General features: G+C 36.8%; 2 protein-coding genes across 4 annotated transcripts; both read right to left on the bottom strand.

Moving 5' to 3' along the window:
- Nucleotides 1-10,642: 10,642 nt before the first annotated feature.
- Nucleotides 10,643-14,093, bottom strand: LOC121263289 (WUSCHEL-related homeobox 13-like). The gene is made up of 3 exons (XM_041166093.1): nucleotides 13,626-14,093; nucleotides 11,420-11,950; nucleotides 10,643-10,947 (listed from the first exon to the last, which is right to left on the bottom strand). The coding sequence occupies exons 1-3, from the start codon at nucleotides 13,897-13,899 to the stop codon at nucleotides 10,868-10,870; spliced, it is 885 nt and encodes a 294-aa protein (XP_041022027.1). The 5' UTR covers nucleotides 13,900-14,093; the 3' UTR covers nucleotides 10,643-10,867.
- A 2,896-nt stretch (nucleotides 14,094-16,989) lies between these two features.
- LOC121263507 lies at nucleotides 16,990-22,607 on the bottom strand. Of its 3 annotated transcripts, XM_041166435.1 has the most exons (7): nucleotides 22,340-22,607; nucleotides 21,711-21,901; nucleotides 20,997-21,046; nucleotides 18,683-20,392; nucleotides 18,398-18,566; nucleotides 17,597-17,883; nucleotides 16,990-17,340 (listed from the first exon to the last, which is right to left on the bottom strand). In XM_041166435.1, the coding sequence occupies exons 2-7, from the start codon at nucleotides 21,790-21,792 to the stop codon at nucleotides 17,299-17,301; spliced, it is 2,340 nt and encodes a 779-aa protein (XP_041022369.1). In that variant the 5' UTR covers nucleotides 21,793-21,901; nucleotides 22,340-22,607; the 3' UTR covers nucleotides 16,990-17,298. The 3 variants fall into 3 exon arrangements, with proteins under 3 accessions (XP_041022369.1, XP_041022367.1, XP_041022368.1); XM_041166433.1 differs by having other exon boundaries at nucleotides 16,990-17,883; XM_041166434.1 differs by lacking the exon at nucleotides 22,340-22,607 and adding an exon at nucleotides 22,121-22,251 and having other exon boundaries at nucleotides 16,990-17,883.
- Nucleotides 22,608-22,813: the final 206 nt, after the last annotated feature.

Genomic DNA, 22,813 nt, shown 5'->3' with positions numbered 1-22,813 from the left:
TATCAAAGCCACGACCAACAATTAAAACGGTTTGTAAGGCAAAGATATGCTCATTTGGTAAATAGGGTATGGGTCTTCACCACTGTTGATCTTGTACACAATCTTAGTATTGTGAGTTTCTAGATTTTTTAGATCTCACAAATATTTAGATGAATACAGTTAGATGATGCCGACTTAAATGACAGAGTGGGTATTTAAATGAATAAGAATTTCAAAGCACTTGTGACTGACGCGGGGGGGGGGGGGGGTTGAGAATTTAGAATTCCAAGAAAAAGATTGCCAGAATTTTATTAAGAAAACTAGACATTTGAGACTAGGTAAATGAGGTGGTGAAGTATTGAATGACTACTTTAAAAGAATGAGGGCAATGAATGATGGTTTTGTGTCTGTCGGGGATGTGGATGACGAGTGCGGAGTTAGGAATGTGTTCTGGGCTGACGCACGAAGTCGAGCAGCATATGAGTATTTTGGCAATGTTATCACGTTCGATACGACGTACCTAACAAATAGGTACGGGATGCCGTTTGCTCCATTCGTTGGTGTCAACCATCATGGACAGTCCATACTGTTAGGGGCAAGTTTGATTTCAAGCAAAAATACAATTACTTTTATTTGGTTGTTTGAAGCATGGTTAGGGTACATGAATGGATGGACACCCAAAGCAATCATAACAGACCAAAACCTGGTAATGAAGAGTGCTATTGTCATTGTATTCCCGAATCGCCGCCATAGATATTGTATCTGGCATATCATGCAAAAACTGCATGAGAAATTAGGATCCCACGCAGCATACGACTCAGGGTTGAAGACTGCAATTCAAAATGCACTCTATGATACACAGAGTTGAGAAGAATTTGAGAAGAAGTGGGGGCAATTACTTCAGAAGTATGATATTACTGATAATGCATGGTTGTAAGGGTTGTACAACGAGAGGTCATTTTGGGTGCTAGTTTACTTGAAAGATGTATTTTAGGCTGGTATGAGCACTACACAGCTATCTAAGAGCATGAACGCATTCTTTGATGGGTTTGTGCATTCCAGCACGACATTGGAGGAATTTGTAGATCAATTTGATAATGCTCTAAGGAATAAGGTAGAGGTGGAGACGACGGCTAATTTCCATTCTTGCAACCAAACGATACCATGTGCATCCACATTCAAGATTGAGAAGCATTTTCAATCATTGTACACAAATGCGAAGTTTAAAGAGATCCAATGAGAGGTTTGGGGAATGATTCTATGTAACCCTGCACTTGTCAACACACAAGGTTGCATTTCCACCTTGATGTTTTCGAAGAAATTTTCATCTCTGATGAACATGAAAAAATTGTCAAGTACAATGTTCACTATAACGAAGATGAGTGCAAAGTTAAATGCACGTGTGCCCTGTTTAGGATGAGAGGGATTATCTGTAAGCATGAATTTAAAGTCTATAAGATGAAGTACATTCATGTGTTGCTAGAGAAATATGTATTGGATCAATGAAGAAAAGACTTAAAGAGGAGATACACACTGGTAAATAGTAGCTATGATGACTTACGGGTCAATGCGAATGCATGACGGTATGAAATTTTGGTTAAAAGATGTTTGAGATTAGCGACGTGTGTATCCCCAAGTGAAGACCATGTGAATGTATTCTTGCACCATTTGGATGACTTTGAGCACAAGTTTGCAGGATTACAGCTTAAGACTGGTTCAACTAAGGTGAAAGAGAGCTTAGTCGGCGACAAGGGTAAGAAAATATTAAGTTTTCACGTAGTTCAGGGAAAAATGAGACCGCTAATAAGAAGAAAGGTTCCGATGGTGGAAAAGTTTATACATGGCCTATGGTTAAATATGTAATTGTGTATTTTGTACATGGGTTTAGTTTTTACCTATTGTTAAATGTGTAAATGTAAATATGTAAATATGTAATATGTAAATGAAATAGTGTTGATCTTAATCATTTATGCAAGTTGATCAATCTTACAGGTTATGGTTGTGAAGAGCCCTAAAGGGTTTTATTTTTTTTATTTTTAGTTAAGCAATTGATGCTTGTTATGTTGCTAGTGATGATGGTTATGTTGCTAATGCTTTACAATTTATTGGATTGTTATGTTGCTAGTGATTTTCATATTTTAGTTGAAAATCTTGAATAGTCATTTATTTTTGGCAGGAGACCTATTCTAAACAACAGAAAATTGAAAAATATAATAGTAGTCTCTAGTTTGAAGCTAGCAAACAGTTTTCTAGCACATATCCAGAAACAGAATCCACTTGGTTTAAGATAAGTTAAACAACCAAAAATATGAAATGAGCGGAAAAGCATAATAGCTAGACCATTCTATTCATTCCAGTTTTTTTTTTATTACATCCACATTCCAACAAAAGAGCACAACAAAAGAACTATACAAAACCGAAGTGAAAATAAAGAGAATAGAAGGGACGAATATGATCACAAGTATCAAAAACTATTACAACAATATACGATCCAACCAAAAATAGATTAGATTACATTTAAAATTATCTTTATACATTTTATAGCCCGATCCAACCAAAACCTATTACAAGAAATACGATCTAATACAGACATAACAATATATGTGCACCCCTATTCTCTACAATCCACCTTTGAAGTTCGTCTTCTTGCTTGTAAAGCTCATTCCCTCTCTCTATTAGTTTATCTTCTTCTTCTTTTTTAACTTCATACTCACATAATAATAAATCATCCTCCCTTTTCCAAACTGCATTATCTCTTGTCAGAATTTTTCCCTCTACCAATTACAGTATATCTGCCCATATGAAGAATTTACATCTTGTTTCTCCCTACGTAGAATTCAAGAATTTTAAGTTTCAAATATAACAAATTTGTACATGCATTCCAAAGCAAGGAAAAAAAAATATGAGAAATTAATTACCGTGTTATAGTTCGAACAGGATAAAAATTTCCTTCCATGATTTTTGTTGGCGTGGGAGATCTTTAATGGTGCTTTCAAACCACACCAACAAGTTGGTGTGTCCATTTCAAACGCATCAACAACACATGACGAAGATTGACTTAATGTCATAGGTGATCTACATGATAATTGACAGACCGAATGCTGACTAGATTTTTCCATAATGAATATATCACTTAAACTCATCAACAACACAACCTCATCATTTGAGAGTGTAGGATTTTAAATTAGTCTCATCATATATATTGTGGGACAATATTTAGAGAATTGAGATGTTTTGGCCCTATAAATAATTGTGTAATTGTTGCAAAAAAATAAATAGATTGTGCATTTTTCTGTAAATTAGTGACGATAACAAATGGAAATTGGTACACTAAAGCTTGTCTAAAACAAACTGAGGACTTAGTACCCTGCAACTAAAATTGGTACACTAAAGCTTGTCTAGAACAAATGAGCTTCATACTTGCCTAATGAGTAATGACATGGTAGCCTGCAAAGTATATGTAGTGCTGGGACCTTTGCATCAATTCCTTGTGTCAGATCCCTAAATTTCTTGGGTTTTAATTGTGTTATTTTATTTGTTTATTTATGTTATTTGTTATTTTATTTTTGTGATATTTTATTTATGTTATTTTAATTGTGTGTATTTTCGGTTTGGGCCTTTGTTTTTGTTGTGTTTGGTGGGCTGTGTGTGTTTTTATTTGTGTTGTGTGATTTTAATTGTGGGCCGTGTGTGTGTGTGTATTATGCTTAAAACCCAACCCAGCCCGTGTAGCTTCAAGCCCAACTCGTGCACCATGCGAAACGCAGCCTAGCCCATGCGGTTTAAGACCCAGCCCTCCCCTTACAATCAAAAGGCGCTGTTTTGGTCAGGAGCTAGGGCTCCATCTCTTTCTCCCTTGCGCCGCTCAGCTTCTTCTTCTTTCTTCTTCTTCCTTCTTCTAGTTTCTTCTATTTTCTTCTTCTCCGTTCTTGTTCCAGCAGCTGCCGTGAGCCACCTCCACCTTTCTTTGGCAGTTCCGTGTTGCTCGGTTGCGGCTCCAAGTACTTGATGTCCAGCTGCCGCTCCACGCGGCCCCCCCTTCCACCTCAAGCTTCCATTGTTGCCTCCGTGCCTTTCGGCATGAACACTGAAGGCTGCTATCAACCTGCAGCTTCACCACGCGACCCTCTTTGCCACGCATCTCCTCCACGACTTGAGCTGCCGTATTGTTCTTCTTCCACCCGTGCGACACATAGCCCCTCCAACCGCCACACTTGGCCTATAAATAGGCCACGGCTTTTGTAATTTAATTCTTCCGAGATCCTCATCCTCTCTCTCATTCAAGCCATTTTCATCTCTTGATATTTTGAGTGTTGATCTGTAAATTTTTGTGTTGAATCCGTGAGCTTGAGGTTTTGTCATGCTCTATTTTGATCTAAAATTTGTGAAAATTTCAATCGGTTTTGGTGAATTGTTGTTACTTGCTGTGAGTTGTTTTTCCATCCATTTGTTCTAGATCGAATTCCTTTGAGAGACAACTCACTAGAAAAGCCACTGCTTTATTGGAAATCAATGTTGCTGCCATTGTGCAGCCACCTTGAGCACCACCCCTCTCGAGTGATCTTTCAGAATTTCCTAACTTCGTGTGTATATAATTTTCCATCGCGAATCAAGTGATTTAAATTGACGTTATTATAATTGGGTTGTATTGTTGATCTGTTGGTTTTGTTGGGAATTGGGCCTTGGGTCGTTGAAGTATTGGGTTGTAATTGTTAATTGGAGTTGTTGGAATTGGGCCTTGGGCCGGATTGGAGGTTGGGATTACGCGTGTATTTGTGAAACTGTATAATTGTAAATGGAGGATTATTTTATTGTAAATGAGATATTTAATATTTATTCCAATAAACTGTTGTAATGCATATTTATCGTTTATAATAAATTGTGCTGTGATGTCACGTTGTCTGTTGAAATTAAGACTAAATATATGGGTGTGTATCACGACCCCAAGCCGAGATGGGGCATTATCTCGGTGGAGCTCCTCTGGTCACTCGGGAGCGTAACAGACTGACATGACGTCCCCTGAGTTGTCGCAGGGCGACGACAGGAACGGACGAGATGGTAACGCTCTCGTACCGATTTCGTGACCTTTTGGCTGGCGAGATTAGAGGATGCTTGGCCATGTACGCGCTGGGCGCGGAACTGTGCATCGCTCGTTACGAAGTCTCTTGCACGGACGTTACCCGTGATGTGACGATGAGAGCAAGGGTGTGTGGACGGTCCATAGGGGAGACCGTGGTGCATGCGTAATTTTGTAATAATTATGATTGGGGCCAAAAATGAGATTTTTGGTGTGAATATTAAAAGTATATTTTTGGGAAAAAAGAATGTGGGTTGTTATTCTGTTTATTTGTCCGTATGGAGATGCGTGATTATATTAATGTGTTTTAAAATTTCTTAAATGTTGTTTTGGTTAATTACTTGCTGAGATGTCATAATCTCATTATGGTGTTTTACCCTACGATTCTGTCTTATGGTGCCGTAGAGTCTGACGCAGAGTCCGAGTATGAACCCGAGGGATCAGCTCCGCCGGCGGTCTGAGTTGCTGAGTTATTGTTTAGCATTATGAGATTTGTTTCCCTTATGTTATTTCCTGTTTTTAATTTATCTGTCGGATGACTATATAATCCTTGTAAAGTTCTTTTACTGTTTTTGAACAAATTCTGGTACTTAATAAAGAAATACCTTTTTATTTTTCCGCTGCGAATATTTTTTGTACACTAATTACATGTTGTACACACTCTGAGTATTGGTCGTTGGGGTGTGTGATCTATGTGGTCATCATCACAGTGTCACGAACTCCACAAAAATAACACGTTGGGTCGAGGGCGCCACACGTTGGGTTGAGTTAACCCAAAGGAGCTACTATTATTCCTTTTAAAAAATAATCTACCATCTTCTCTCTCCTAAGCATCAAGTTCAGAAATTACACAACAACCTCATCCTTGTTTGAATTTCCTTTTTGTTTCTCAATGCAAATAATCCACAAAAAAGGACCTTCACCAAACTAAACAACAACTTCATCATTGTACAAAAAAACTTAAGCACAAATAATAGTTAATGATATTTCTGCACAAAAAACTCACACAAATACTACCAAAAAAACTTAAGCACAACTTAGACAAACAGCTTCCAAAATCTACACAATGTGTTTATGTTCAATAAAACTTGAGCACAACTTAGAAAAAATCTACAAAAAACAGTAAATGATATTCCTACACAGAAAAATTACACAAAATCTACCAAAAAAAATCTTCACGAAATTAGTATTATTGTGACGCCATTGTTGATTTGGGAATCTAGATTTCTTTGCGACGTGTGAGAGAGATGGCTAAGGTTAGCAGTGCTGGATCCCTACAAGAGAAAGGGCTCAGAGTGAGAGGTAGAGAGACAGAGAGAGGCGACTAAAGGGAGGAATCCATGAGAAAGATCGGGACTGAAAGGGGTGAGGGAGATGGGCTTTTTTTTAGGGTTTCAAGGGTGCTAAAATGAGTTCCGAAACTGGGGTGAGGACCGTCGGGGTGATGGGTGAGGAGAATCTCACGATTGGGGTGAGAGAGAATGGCTTTTTTCTAGGGTTTTAGGGTTGAGAGAGAGATGTCGGGGTGATGGGTGAGGGGAGTCATACTAGGCTGGGGAGGTGCAACGAGGTTAGCACGGTGGGGGAAGAGGGAATTCCAAATTTCGTTGCCTCTAAGGGAAGACTGAAGAGGGATGGTTGGGCAAGGGAGAAGAGATGGGTTGAGGGAGAGAGGTGTTGGGCGAGAGAGAAGAAGAAGGGTTGAGGGAGAAGAATATGGTTGGGCAAGGGAGAAGAGAGGCCTGGGCGAAGGAAAGGATCGAGTCTGAGGGAATGGGAGTGATGGGTTTTGAGGGAAGAACTGGTAGAAGGGGGAAAATCAGGTTTGTCACATGGGTGTGTAATGTGTGCTAGTGAACCAGGGGTTGAGTAGAGTTTTTCCAGGAAAAAATAGAGCCGACTAAATTTAATGCAAGTATTTGAGCTGAATTTAGTTCTTTAGGGAAAACAAAAATGAAAGCCCACAAGACCTCAATTTTCTTGACGAACAAAACAAAAGTAGCAACGCATCAAGTTCACCTAAAGAAAAATCAAAACTTCAAAAGCACAGAAGAATTCAGCGCACAAAACATGCACAGATTCATCCATACACCAACTCTTAAGCAAAGCATCAAATTCCAATATTTGAATAAGAATACGGTCCAAAACAAAGAATCAAATCAGAATCAGCATTTATCTGGAATGCCAAGAGCTCAATTTCACAGAGAGTCAATGGCAGTTGGAGAGCCATTACATTAAGTTTTCGTATTAGAAAACTTTGAGGAAAATAAAAAGAGAAAAAAATAGAAATAGAATTGAAGCATAAGGAAAGGAAGGTTGCATAAATACCTGGTGATCTCATAAAAAATTGAGGTGGGATAGAGAAAGAGACTTTGAATTTTTTGAAAGGGAGAGAGAAACACAAGAATGAGGAAGAAAAGATGTGGCATGAGAAAAATCAAAGATAAGCTTATATAAAAGAGAGAGGAAAATTTCCCAGCCGGTCGGAAAATTTCGTTTTAACACCAGCCAATAAAAATACCGCCATGTAGTACGTGCAGTAAACTAAAATTTACACCCACTTTCAGTAAATTACTTTGTTTTATTTTTTATCTCTTCCCCTTCTTTTCTCTCTCCCTCCCCCACCTCATCACTTGCAACCCCCCCCCCCCCCCCCCCCCCCCCCCCCCGAAATCTCAAGACCCTTGTTACATCATGGTATGAGGACCTCCTTATCTGCCACCAAAAAGATGAAATCCATCATAAATTTATAATTGTTGGCTTTTAAAATGTAAAACAAATAAATCCCATGTCAAGTTTGTGACCCATGAGAATGAAAAACGAGACCTTTTGTGAATGTGGCTTGTAATTTTGGTACGGTTTACAAAGTGAGATGAGATTAGATGATTTTACATAAAGGTTAAAAGTTGAATAAAATATTGTTAGAATATTATTTTTTAATATTATTATTATTTTAGTATTTGAAAAAGTTGAATTATTTATTATATTTTGTATGAAAATTTAGAAAAATTGTAATGATAACATGAGATGAAATACTTTCATTATCCAAACGAGGCCTTAATTGAAAAATGTAGAGCAAGAGACCAAATCAAGCAAGAGACCAAACCAAGCAAAATCGAGCAAGAGACCAAATCTTGCATACAAAAGAATCAAGCATTATAGTCAGAACAAAAGAAATCAAACATTTTCTTCCAACCTTTTCTCTCGGTGATAGGAAAAATCGGAGTCTGCAGATGAGAGCGTATTTACTTGGAGAGAGAGAGAGAGAGCGGGGGCTTAGAGGCGACGGGGGTAAATTTTAATTTGCTGCACGTCCTACGTGAAGAATTTTTATTGGCTAGTGTTAAAATAGAGTTTTCACCTGACCGACTGGGAGCTTTTTCCATAAATAGATATTTCACTAAAGTAAATCTACAAACTAATGTTTCTTGATATGATAATCAAATTATAAAATTATTTTTATTATAAAATAGATCTAACATATCAAATTAAGTTATGTCAATTTGTTATTTACGTGGTTGTGATTTTTCTTTATTCAACTAAATTAACACTGTAGAATAATATTTTTCATTATATTCACTCCCAATTCCGAAATATTTACTCATTAATTCAAGAGAAATGATTAGTCAAAAATAGATTTTACAAGAATAAATAATAAATTGACGTGATTTGATGTGGTATATTAGATTATAAAATTATTTTTACAATGAAATAGATTTAACATATCATATAAAATCACGTCAATTTCTTAAAAAATTGTCAAAATGCCTAAATGAGTTAGTAGGTGAATGCAGACTCCATTTGTCAAAATCTTGTTTTCCAGAGTGTAGGACTGTTCATTTGGGTTCTGGCCCGGAAATCCAAGTATACTCGGACTGGAACCTGGATTTCAAACCTAGACCGGGTTAGCCCAGGCCAGAACCCTGATGAATCTAGGTTTTTTAAAACGGTTTTTTTTTTTTTTAAAAATAAAATCAATGAGATGGTTGTTTCATCTTCCCATTTCCTTAAGTCTGACATCAATGCGTCTTTGATTCTTTATTAATTTCCAAACTCTGAGCAGGAGTGAGACAGAGAGAGCTGGTTGCACGAAGTTCATGGATTTGGGGACGAGGGAGGTAGGGAAGGAAGTTACCAGGCATTTTTGGTACACGTTCTTTCTTTCCTAAACCACCCATTCCGCAAATTTCCTGTGGTTCCTCTCTTTCCTCTCTAATCTTGTATGAATGGATGTCCAAAAACCACCCATTCTGCAAGTTGATTGTTTGTGTGATCTTATGAAGTTTCATTTTTATGAACTCCTGTAAGTTAAAGCTTTCATAAAAGCATTCCGTTTTTATTTTTTCTCTAAGGTTCTTGTATGAACTTTTGTTTAAATGACAATTCTTGACTTTGTTTAACTGAAAACATCGAATTTGGGCAGAAGAGAATATGGCTGCATCCTCCCTACAAGAATTGGCCTATAAAAAAAAGAAACATCAAAACTGATTTATATATATATATATATATATATATGAACCAAAAAAACCAAACCCGAGTACCAGATTGTAAATTCGGGTTTCGGGTTTAAAACCTGGTACCCGGATCGGGTGTACCTAGGTTTTGCAACCCGGATTCCAATCTGGATTTGTTTCGAGCTCAAATCCGGGCCGAAATTCGGAATTGGAATCCAGTTTTCCAGGTTCCAGTCTAAGTCGGGTTTGCAAGAAAAAAATTCGGCTAGGATGAACAGTCCTACCAGAGTGTATAATTTTCATTGGCCAAAGAATTAATTCGACCATCTCAAAACAATTTGCACAACATTGTGGCTTTTCCCTACAATCCAACTATATGTTTTACGTCAACTTTATTAAGTACGTTTTATTTTCTCCAGTTTACAAATAAGTGGGGCAGATCATGAAGCCAGGTTGGGCTTTGGTAAGGGAGATAATAATAGAGTATAAACAGGTACACGAATCTACATGGTATCTAAGCAGTCAGTGTGAGGGTCGTTTCTATAATAATTCAGTAAGATTTTTTTGAAAAAATTAAAATGAGATGAGATAAAAATTAAAGTTAAATAAAATATTATTTAAATATATTTTTTTAATATTATTTTTATTTTAAAATTTAAAAAAATTAAATTATTTATTTTATTTTTGTGTAGAAATTTAAAAAATTATAATAATTAAACTAGATAAGATGAGTGGGTCAAGAAAAAGGACTTGTAATAATAAACGATCCCTAAATTTACAGAATCCGCTCACTGCTTTTACCACTTTAATAATCACTCCCAGCGCTGCTTTCTCCTAATTACAGCAATACCAATGCTAGTGATTGCAATGATTATAAGCAACTTTGATTGCGCATAGCTGCTCCCTATAAACCAACACTAGATGCCCAAATTTCTTCATCCCAGGATGCAAACTGTCAAAAAGTGAAATAGGCAAAACCCCAAATCTCTTTCATTGCAAACAAAGCTATCACACTTCCAAGTTAACAAGACATTTTGACATCATCCTCAACACCCATTACACTTCTCATAAAAATATCAAAAGCTCACTACTCTGCTAACAATAGACAGAAGCAACCTAAAAAGATTAATCATTCAAACGCAAAAACCAGTTCCAAATTATGATGTCATATTGGTATATCTACACTCCAGCTTAATTCAGTTCATTCCTGTCTTTGCACTTTAAGTATAATATGACTCTACTACGTTAGGCATGGTAATATCAATATTAATTGGACTTGATCGCTACTTGCTAACTCAACAACCCCAATCTATCATCTGTATAAGATAAAATAACTCTGGAAAAAACAAGTGTCAGACTATATGCCATAGTCTTCTGTGTGCTGATAAAGACTATAGTTCCCCGGTACCTCCATCTTTCCAGTCAGGCGATCATTTCCTGCAAAACAAAACAAGAAAAAGAAAATAAAATAGGGCGGTAATGACAACATTCCTATTAATTTACAGTCAAAAAATAAATGCAGATCTCTGTGAGTGTGTAGCAAGATACTTTGTGCTCATACATGTATGTAAGGAGATAATTCTTCATTTCTAGCAATGATCAACTTGATAGGAATCAAGTAAATCCTCTGGCAATACCAGTCAAGCGATCCTTTTAACATGACAAAGGAAGTAGAGAATGGCAGCAATGAGCAACGACTGAGCTAGTGCACACTAATTACGTCTAAGAAACAGGTGCTATATATTTTCTTGATAGATTAAAGTAACCGACTAAATTACTTGATAAATATGATAAAGCACTGATATGACATCTTACAATCCCCACTGTAACAAGAAAAAGTGGCAGCTTCCAGTAAGATGGTCAGACCAAAGAAAAAACATAAAGCAAGAACGTTAAAGAACATACATACTTGGATTTGATTGCAAGCCATCGTAAAAAGAGATTTGGTCTAAACCTCTAGCAATTTTTATACTGCCATCTGACGGGAACATGGTCTCTTCTTTACTGCTCTGTGGATCTAAGAAATGCAGATCAGAGCTTATCTCAGGGTTCTGGAAGCACAAATCTTCAGCCCTGGGGCCTGAGTTTTGTTGGGAGTGAAAGTCCTCAGGTTTTGTCTTCTTATCCTTGGGTGAATCAACTTCTGTCTCTACTTCTGAGTCAGCAGTGTTTGGTGCTGCATTTTGCTGTTTACGTTTTGAACGAGCACGCCTGTTCTGGAACCAATTATAGACATTTGTTTCTGAAATTTGGCCATGCTGACCAAGTTCAGAGGTTATCTCTTTGATCTTATGCTTGCTTGGAGTTCCAGTCCCTTGTTCAAATATGCGCTCCAGAATTTGAAGCTGCACAGGTGTTGGAGTCCACCTCTGTCTGGAAGTAATTTTGTGCACAGCAGATGTCATTAAAGGATCACAGTATAAATTGCCCAGCCTTACTCCTGAGAAAGCAAGGGTGGAGATTTTGTTTGAGCAAATATGGAATCTTGAAGGATATTGTTAACTAAAATGCGAATTGAATAGGCATAAAAGAGAGCAATACGTAGATTCCAAATTGGATGCCACTACTTGTATGTATCTAGAACACATTAAATCCACGGTTTATATCTTCAAAATGGGGAGATTCATTCACTTGCCTTTTCAGATCAGCTTAGTTTTAGCAAAAGCTTGACAAGATCAACTACAATTGAATAGACACAAGGACCTCATAACTGCTGCATGCTGTCAAATTCCAGACACGATACACCATTCCCTTTAGGCGAGAAGGCTTGCAAACCCCCCCCCCCCCCCCCCCCCCCCCCCCCCCCCCCCCCCCCCCCCCCCCCCCCCAAAAAAAGAAAAAAGAAAAAAAAAAGGGGAAGGCAGACAGATCCACAAACACACGCTGTTGTTTGGATACTTGAGAGAGAAAGGTATATTAGATCACCTAGTTATTAGACACCAACACCAGATTATTCTGGCCTTTGCCTCTCTCTAGTAAGGTAAAGCAAGCAAAAGAAACCAGTCAAAGATGTAAGGTTTTGATAGCTATATATACTCGTCAAGTACTAAGGCCCCACAGTTTGGGGAACCAGAGACTATTGTGAATGTTTCCACTCTATTCGTTTTGCATGGCCAATTGCTTCTTTCAGAATCACATCCACTCTCAGTCTCTCACACAGGAAGAAGGCCGGCAATGCAATAGACAGGTGATAAAATGATCAACTGATATGTATCCATGACTAGAGTGAACTTATACAACAACCAACTGCAAAGAAAGTGTAAATTTGAAGTCTCTTAATGCAAATGGCACCAATTAACTACCCAAATCGAGAACAAGAAGACGGCCAAAAGTTGCAAAGAAAATGCATCAGAGAATAGTTTCTCTAGCAATTTAGAGCCTCGTCTAACCATCTGATTACGGATCAATTACGATAACAGAACATGGTAAATCTCCTGCTTTATTAAACCGATTACAATTTCAAGCCAAGTAATCTATCCTGGACTAAATTAACTTATCCCAACTGAGAAAAAACAACAAAGGGTGGGAAAGTCGGTGGGATTTCACACAAAACCATACAAAACCATAGATCAATGGTTAGAGAAAAGATGTATGAGATGAGACCTCATCAAAACAAAGAAACACAAAAAAATATCCAAAATGATAATTGCCAATGAGAAAACCACAAGGTACAGTAGAAACAATGTAATCTACCAAGGACAATCTCGGCCCAATTTATTTGGAAGTGAAAAATGAAAGGAAATCCAAATTTTTTTTGGGGGACACATTTTTAAAGACGCATATTGGAAGCATGGATACATTAGAACGGAAGAAAACAACCCATACAGAAAATGACAGAAGTATAGCAGAATTGTCATAAATCGAACCAATATATAATAGATTGGCTAAAAAGAGAGACTGAAAATTTCCAATAAAAGCATTAATACCTATATGATCACAATCTACAAAACCATAAGGAAAAAAGTATTGAATCAAAAGCCAAAGTCTCGCGAGTATAATTCCGTAGGTATATATCAAAAGAAGAGTACAAACGAATGTCGTAACAAACTAGAAAGAAAGCAAAGCAACACATCAGATATTAATATTGGCGCACACACACACACACACACAGAGACCTGCAAGATCTTGTTGGGCGGTAAGGTTTTTGTGCATCTCGACGAGTTGCTCGCAAATGGTGGCGTAAACAGCAATCTGCTTGCGGAGAATTTCCAACTGGTCGTCGGTCATGACTTTCACATACAACATCCCTCCATTATTCCCATTCTCATTGACTTCAATATTACCAACACTCCCATTCTGCACTTGCTCCTCCCTCTGATCTTGCTGATGATGATGATGATGGTCATTATTTCCTTGTTTCTCCCAGTCCATCAAGCTAAACTCAGTCATCCAAAGTACTCTCTCTCTCTCACACAGAGGAGAAAAAAGCAGTCAGTGTGGTCTTAACAGAGAAAGGATAACGAGAAAGTAAGGAAAGAGACAAAACGGGGCAGAGACCGAAGGAGAGAAAAATGCGGTGAAGAAAAAGTGCGGTTGTCAGTTGTTTGGATTGGATTGGAGGCGCAGTACCCTAAAATCGCGTATTTTGACAATCTTTATAACTCGTACCAATTTTACAAGTTCGCGGTCGGGACTCGGTAGTCGGTACAGCTGCAGAATGTTTTCTTCTTCTTCTGGGTTTATTGCTCATTATTTGCGTCACTTATAAAAGTGGCTTTGTGTTAATGTGTCAATTAATTTAAATTCTTGAATTATTTTTTTTCTGAGTTAAGACCAGCATTGTCGTTATCAAGCATCCTATAACTTGTTTTTTTATTTTTTATAAAAAAAAAAAAGCAAAATCAACTAATTATTTTTTTTTATCATCTTATGATGTGGTATTAAATGATAAGTTCATAAATAAAATATAATAAATAATCTTAAATTATCTAATGTTATATCATGAGATAATGAGAGAATGACGAGAAAATAAATAATAGGTAGCATTACTCATTTCGATTAGTTACGAGTCACGACTTATTTTACATGTTACCTAAGTTTAGTACCTTATGCAAATCTTTCAAGAATTACCTCATTAATTTATGCATAAAATCATTTGTTAATTTTTTACGTCCATCAACATTAATAAAAAAAAATTAACACATGTTAATTTCGATTTTTTTAAAAAAAAGTAATATGTACAAGTTTCAATTGTATAAATCTGGCAAGTATTTTATAAAAAAATAGACTGCATTGTAAAAAAATGTGAAATTTTTTTTTTAAAAAATTTAGTAACTGGCTAACATTAAGAAAAACTATACTACAATTTGTTTACAACTAATTATAAAAGAAAAATTTATTTTATCTACTTTGAACTACTATAAGTATAAAAATTTTGAATTAAAGTAAAATAATATTAATATTGTAATGTGTAATAATAATTAAGTTGTAATATAGTTGGGAGTTTGACCGATTGATGGAGAGGAAAGTCAGCTGAGTGAAGAAGAGTTGTTAAAAAGAGTGAGTCAGTTAAATAACCTCTGGTAGATTAGCGCAGCTGCTCTGTAAAGCTCAACTGAACTGTGGGGTTGCTAATTGCTTTGGCTCTAGAGCCCATCCCCTCCCCGGCTGTTCCTGACACCTTCGGCTTTCGATCCCAATCAGAATCTTTACTCCCTATTTATTTATTTATTTACATTTATTTCTTTGGAACAAGAAGTCTGTCTGTGTCTGTGTCTCTCTGTTGGGACATTCGATTTTCAGGTTATTATTATTTTTATTTTCTTATACAAATGATATACATACAGGATTGCTCTCTACTACGACCTACACTCCGAGAATTTGATGCAGTTTTCAATTCGTACGAAAATATATATATAAAAATGTTCAATAATTACAGGGTCAATAGTCATGACAGTCGAAGATGCAGTGATCTAGAAATGAAGTTGAGAATAAAAAAAAAATGTTTTTTTGTGAAATTTGTCAACTTTTTCTGTAAAAATATGTTTACATAATATATTTTTAATGTATTTAAAAACACTATGAAAATATATTTTTAATAAAGAAGTAAAATATGTTGAGATGATGATCAGTTTTTATATTTTTGAAACAAAAATTGGATTATTTTTAACTGTAGATCGAAAATGATTTTAGTGGTGACAAAAATACACTAATTATCCAAACATGCACTCAGACACTGTGACCTATCATGAGTCATGATTATGTTCGCATTTGAAAAAATCGTATCAAATCTTTCTTTATATCAATCAATTAGGAAAAAAACACTTTATGATTTAAACTTTAAGGACGATGCCTTGACACATATGTCGTGCTAAATATATATAGTTAGTAGCCTAATTTTTTTTTTTTTTTTTTTTTATCTAGAAGGAAAAGTGAGACGATCAGAATAGCTATCCTCCCTAGACGTGATCATAAGAACTCTCCCGATTACGCTCCATATATATATATATATATAATTGCCATATTTAATGAATTTGTTGAAGTGACAATAGAAGGAAGACCCGACATGGCATGTGCAGCTGTACCATCACACCACCGGATGGGGTCAAGAATTGAGACATTGGATCCACAGGCTAATCTAATATTCACTATTTCTTAACGTGGCTCTTATATTTTAATTAATCCATGAAATGTTACTTAAAGTAATGGCTTCTTTTTAAATTTATTTCTTTGTATTTGAGGGCACGTAAAGCCATAACCTAGAACGGCTAGGGCCCAATTTCATACTTTTTCAAATTCTCTTCAAGCAATATCGGTGTCTTCAACCTTTCTCTCAACCTCAAAAACTAATTCAAGGAGTAAAGCTTTTTCTCATAAATATAAACTGATTACCGGTTCGTTACACAATCGATATAGGACAATCCCAACAATTTGTGATTTTAATAATAGTAATGTAGGTTCAACCTTACCTCACCAACAGGTATTGATTGTTTAATTTATTAGAAGAGGGGGGCTCTCTCTATCGACTCCTATTTCTTAGAATAGAAGAAGCAGATGAAAAATTGGTTTATGTCCATATCATATAGAAAGATACCCTTGGCCGGCTTGCAGCTTCGTAAAAATTTATTATTTTTTTTTTATATGAATTCTGTATTTATTTATTTTTTTTTCAAAATGATGATGCAGTACTTGCACACTCACAACTGTAACTATTATTTTATTTTTTTTCTCTTAAACAAATTCTCGTGGCTTCCACAAGATCTCTATAATCAATAGAGCACTTCTCAAGTTTTAGTTTTGAATATTCTTGGAATGATCTCCCCCCTCTTCCACCCTTCCTTTTACTTGAGACAATCTTTTAAATAGCTTTAGCATAATTATATACTTAGTGGGCAAAACTTTATAACCATAATTCGAATCATCAATGAATATGGGGAAAATTTTGTGCATTTTGGGTCAATTTGAGTGGTTACACTTTCGCACCAACCAGAGGAAATCTATAGCTTATAATAATAAGTGAAAAAGCCCCATGAACAATGGTTTTAATTAAACCACTTGTATATAGAATGTTGATTTCCACTTTTTGTTTAAACAATAATACTAGAAGAAGCACAAGCCGTGTAATCTATAGTATTGACTCGACCCAATTCTACACTATGAACACGGACAAAGAACATATATACAGGCGCACGCAGACATGGAAACCTTTTTGGCATCCATGTATGCATGTCTATATTATAATTCCAAATATACATTCCCGACCACAAAATGATCAAACCAAGGAAGGTTAAAGCTCTCATCCTCGTAATTGCATGTCTTTCACAATTTCCTCAACCAAATCTCCAATTATTAGACACTCCACCTCTCTTCCCAAATCACTGACCTCTTCATCTGTAAATACAAAACAAGGGGTTGATCCCAGATCCCGAGCCACCAAAACATCAAGCGAGCAATATGATTTGTCAATCAGAGGTTGTAAATGCACATGGATGATCTCCCAAACATGATCCAATAACCTCCTTCCATGTAAAGTTGGAAGGATAGAGAAATGAATAATTTTTCTTTTGAATCTGGACATGGTCGAAATTGGTCCAAGACTAGTTGAAAGTGCTTCATTTAACAAATCAAATAGCATCTTGTGATCTACCTTCTCATTGTGATCCTTCATTGGACTTCCATCCTCCTTGGCCAAATCTCTATAAGATTCTTCCACTTCTTCAAAGACACAGGTGCTGATAGGCTGTGCAAATGTGTCCCACCTAAATAAAGATCTATCACATGATCCATCATACAAGCCAGAAGAAACGAGCAGATCCCTAACATAAGCTTCTGCTGGGTCCTCCAGATCAACCATTTCAGACTCATTGGACTCCTGTTCAATTGTTGCGTCCTCAGGCCCATGAGACTTAAGTTGATTCAGTTGCTTCCGCAGATCTGTAAAATTACAAAAAAAAAAAAAAAAAAAAAAAAAAGATTGTGTCAGATAATTATTTTACAGGTTCCTTGTATTCCAGAAGATAACATATTGATCTCTTCTAGGCTTGCTGAGGTTATGGAGAAAATAATAAAAAGTAATCAATTAGTTCCAGTTGGAAATTAATATTTTGCAATTGAATGGAATGCATGGTTGATCGACACGTCTAGTGACTAATACCCATAAACTGCACACACACTACATAGAAACAAGCATTTTAACAGATCAGGTAAGTACACTGATCTTAGCGTTGCTTCTCTCTACTGCTCTTTTCAATTTCAGAAATAACTCTTTCAGCTTTTGTAGCACAGAAGCTCATCTGTAGATTAGCAAGCCATAATGGACATTTGCCTGTGGTCATGACTCAAATAAAGCCATGCAATGAACCACAGAAAGCACTCTATTTTACACTACAGACAAGCATACACCACATTTGGGTTATGTATCAAAGCTGGAAATCAAATGTTTTCATACCATTAAGGTTGGAGCTGATCCCCATAAAAACTTGTGGCACAACATCATCTTCTGCTGGAGTTATATCCAGTGTTGACATTGAGCTGATATGTTCAGTTGGCCTCCAGAAATCTTCTAGAGAACTGCTGCACACAGATGCAGGGCTAGGAGGCACCTCAGTGGAGTTCTCCTAAAACCACATAACAAAAGATGCATAAGTTGAAACAAGAAGAGACGGAAAACAGTTGAACCCAAACTATCCTTGTACAAATAAAAAAAAATTAAAGAAACATAGTATACTCTTACATGCCTGTCGCCATGGTTCATAAGAACTGTTGGTCCACTCATGATATCACCCATAAGAGTGTGTTCACTGCAACGTGATTCCACCATTGATTGCATCCTTTTTCCAAACAGCCTTCTTCTAAAAGTGAACCTGTATCTGAAATTGGAAACTCTCTCTTTAAAATTAAACCTTTCTTTTCTCTGTTTTCTAATGTCCACCATTGCATTTTCGATGGCTTCATGCTTTCTCCGGATGTGGGCACCAGTCAAAATGTGACGATCTTCCAGAAGAAGCTTCCCAAATGATGTTCCCGATACTGGGGCTGACAAGGACCTGATGAGATTTCTGGGGGACAACTCTCTGAGGAGCACTCCATCATCTGACCCATGCCTAAAAGATCTGGTTTGAATTTCTTGTTCATCATTCACAATTTCCCCGCAGCTCATTTCATTTCCAGCTTTCAATGTATCTCTAACTTTTTTTAGTTTTACCTTTTCATTATCCAGGGCAGATGATGAAGAGGCAGCAATAGGAATGTCAAACTGTGTTTCTTGCTTGAGAACATTACTTAATCTCTCTGACAAGAAATTTCTAGTATCTCTACTGATGAAATCCAAGGAACCTGGTCCATTGAGCTGAATTTCACTTCTATATGACCTTGTTGATTCTGATCGGAGCAAATTTCTTCCATGATCCTTAGTCACACCATCACGGACTTGTTTCGCTACATGCCGTGTGATCAGTTTCTGATCTGATGGTTTTTCGCTGAAAGGGGTCTCAATTCCACTGCCTCGGCCCACAGAACCCCTCTTAGGAGTGTGCCCTTGCAGTTCACATTTCAACCGTTCCTTGACCTCCTCAAGAAAATCTTCTATGCTACCTCTCTCCTCTAAAGTGTCCAAGGAACTGGTCCGAGACTCTTCATGGTTAGAAATCCTCGCCAGACCAGGCTTCAAGATCACTATCTTCGTGGGAGCAGAAGATTTCTCCTGTTTCTGACTGGAACTCATGAGGGAGGACTGCTCAAATTCTCTACTTACGGTCCTGCTTCTCAAAGCAAGTGATTCCTTTTGCTCAGATGCAAATAATTCCATGCTGTCTCCGTGTTGCTCAAAATTGCCTCTTTCACATGACCTTGCCTTTAATGTATGATTCTCAGGCTCTCTGGGCCTCTCATTTGCTGTTCTCCCAGAAGTTGCATAAAGTGCCTTTTCTTTGTTCAGGTCCTCTTGAGCAAGCAACTGTCCACGGGTGCAATCAAGTCCAATAACCCTCGAACATTCCTTAAACCTGGCTGCTTGCCATGTTTCAAATTCTTTCTTGAACTTCTGTAGTTCCTCCTCCTGAGGATGTTCTCGACGCCTAGGGTTTCCTAAATTTTGCTTGCTGCTCCATCTATCAGCACTTCTGTCTTTAATATGGTGAGATAGGTTAAATTCCATCAGCGTGGGAGAATTTGAGTCACGAGAGATGAGACCAACTGTGCTCTTTCTACTCCTTTCATTCTTAGAAAACTTTAATCCCATGTTTTCATTCTTTTTGGCGATTGGTTGAACTGCAGAATTTGTATCTAATGGGAATGTGTCCACTCCCATCAACCGTGCCACAATGCTTGGGGCCTTTTGTCTGGTGTTTGATTGTTTGGATACTTCCTCATTTATCAATTTCTTCATTGAAGCCTCAATTGGATAACGATTCTTTTCAGACCATTCTTCAATTTGATTGGAGTACTGACAAAAAAAATAGCAAGTATACATTTAGAAAAACAGATTACTACAATGTATATGTGAAGCACTCATTTCATAACAATAGGTAATAATTAAGAATTTGCTAAGAAAGAAATGTGATAATTAAAAACATACCCAAGGACACAAACTGGTAGCACATAGATAATTCTTAAAGGACTCAAAAATAAATAATGATGACGGTTGATTTATGGGATTCCTGATTTAACAACACACATCTTAGGAGGTTTGCCTCTCACAGAAGCGAGGTTTGCCTCTCACAGAAGCCAATCCTTCAGAAAGATGTTAAAAAACTTTCACCTGACTCCTTTGAGATGAGATTAATATAGAAAAATATTTTGAAAAAACCAACACAAAGTACCCAATGCCTAAACTAGAACTCTTTCACTCCAATACCAAAGGAAGATTCATGCCTATTACTCGGAAGTCCTAGAAGGGTCGCTCCCAAGTCTCTACGACTAAGACTCTACAAGAACCATAACTACTCACTTGTGGAAACCACAAGCTCACTACCCCTGGAGTGCAGTCTTCACACATTGTAACCACCTTGTCACACTAAAGCAGTAGCAAAGCATGCATTGAAAGTTACCGTTACATCTCCTATAGCACAATCCAGGCTATTCTGAGGAGCTTCAAGGCCTGCAAAGTAATCAGAATAACAACATTACTTTTCTAAGCTAAGGGAGTAAGATCGGTAAGAAACAATGTAAGATGCTGTTTCATTCACTCTTCTAGAGGAAAACTTCTCTTATTTCTCAATGTCAGTGGGTCATGAAGGTATAAAATCCGCCAGGACTAGATTTCCAGAACCCCTCAATAAACAATTTATTGACAAAAGACCCCCAGACTTTGTTGATGCAAATCAAGTGAGTTTCTTTTGTCATGATTGCAAGGCATACGCGAGAAATCAATATCCTGAACTTGCTAATCTTAACTGCTAAAATAATCAACTTTGTTTATTAAATCACCGCATAATTAAACTCCGAGACATTGTTAAAGCAAATCAAGTGAGTTTCTTTTGTCACGATTGCAAGGCATACACGAGAAATCAATACCCTGAACTCACTAATCTTAATTGCTAAAATAATAAACTTTATTTATTAAATTACCGCATAATTAAACCGTTAGAAGAAAGAGTCATCGAGCAATTTTTACTTTCTACTTCAGATTTTCTCAATTTTAGAATAAAAACATGGTGAAGATCTAAGTGCATGAACCAGTAAAAGAGAGGGTTCAAGGAGTTCTTCCTAGAAGACACACTCTTCTGTCGATGTCGATGTATAGAAGGTGCAAAGATACTTACCCCCAACATGTCTCTTCTGCTTACGAGCTTTCCTGGCCATGTTCCCCTGATTGAAGTCGAACAAGTGCAAGAAGCCTCCCATGCAGCCAGTGGGCTACCAAAAGGCTGTCATCCCCTTAATACTGAGTTAGTGCTTCTATAAATGTATTTAAACGAAAAGCGACTGTTTTTTGCATTCTTCACGTTGTGTTCTGCAAGTAGCACCAATTACCCAGATATCTTTCAGATTGCAATTTGGATATCGGATTTTTATATCGAGCTCGAATTGGTCAAATTATATACATATACGTACAAATATGTGTGTGTATGCGTTTGAAGATGTGGAAGGATTAAAGCCCAATTCACAACTCAAAAGTGAATTTAAAAAACAAGAGTAAGAAAGCTATGAGTTGAATTCATAGAATTCTCACAAGAACTACACCAATCACTAATAGGCCTGGCCGCTCTGTACAGTTGTTGAATATTGGAAAATACAAAACGTCCAGTCAATAAGGCCTACGACGATAGAATGGCTTCGTTTAAGGCTAATTCAGTTTCTCATTTTTTCCCGTAACCCGATTTCCAACACTTTCTCAGCGAGCAAGCATGTCGATGGTAAAAACGAAAAAGGCAAAATTCAAAAAACTTACCGTTGAAAAAAGAATGAATAGCCCAGAAAAGGCAACAGTGATGGCATCGCAAGTGGATTTGAGCGTAAGAAAAGAGTTGATTGAAATCAGGGAAGACGGAGATTGAGTGAGCGAGAGATCGAAAGTGGGGAATAAAATTAAAGCAAGGAATTGTGCATTGTTGGAGGCCGAAAGGAGAAACAAGAAGGAGGAATTCATAGCAAGAAATGGACCGGAAAGAGAAGCTTCCATTTTCCCTATTAATCCTTCTCGCTGTATCTCAAATTATTTTTTCTCCCGTCTTTATTCTTAATCTTTAGCGCCGGAATATGTGGACCGTTAAAAAATACCTTATAAAAGGTATAATAATATTAATTTAATATATGATAGTAGATAGTTTTACTTACATTTTTATTTATAAAATTGATTTTGTTAATTCTTTTTTAAATTTTAAATTTTAAATTATAAATTTTTAATATATAATAATTGATACGT

The sequence above is a fragment of the Juglans microcarpa x Juglans regia genome, chromosome 4S (assembly GCF_004785595.1).
Source record: "Juglans microcarpa x Juglans regia isolate MS1-56 chromosome 4S, Jm3101_v1.0, whole genome shotgun sequence".
NCBI lineage: Eukaryota > Viridiplantae > Streptophyta > Magnoliopsida > Fagales > Juglandaceae > Juglans > Juglans microcarpa x Juglans regia.
Note: the sequence above shows the minus strand (reverse complement) of the source record. Positions and strands in the feature narration are given on the sequence as shown.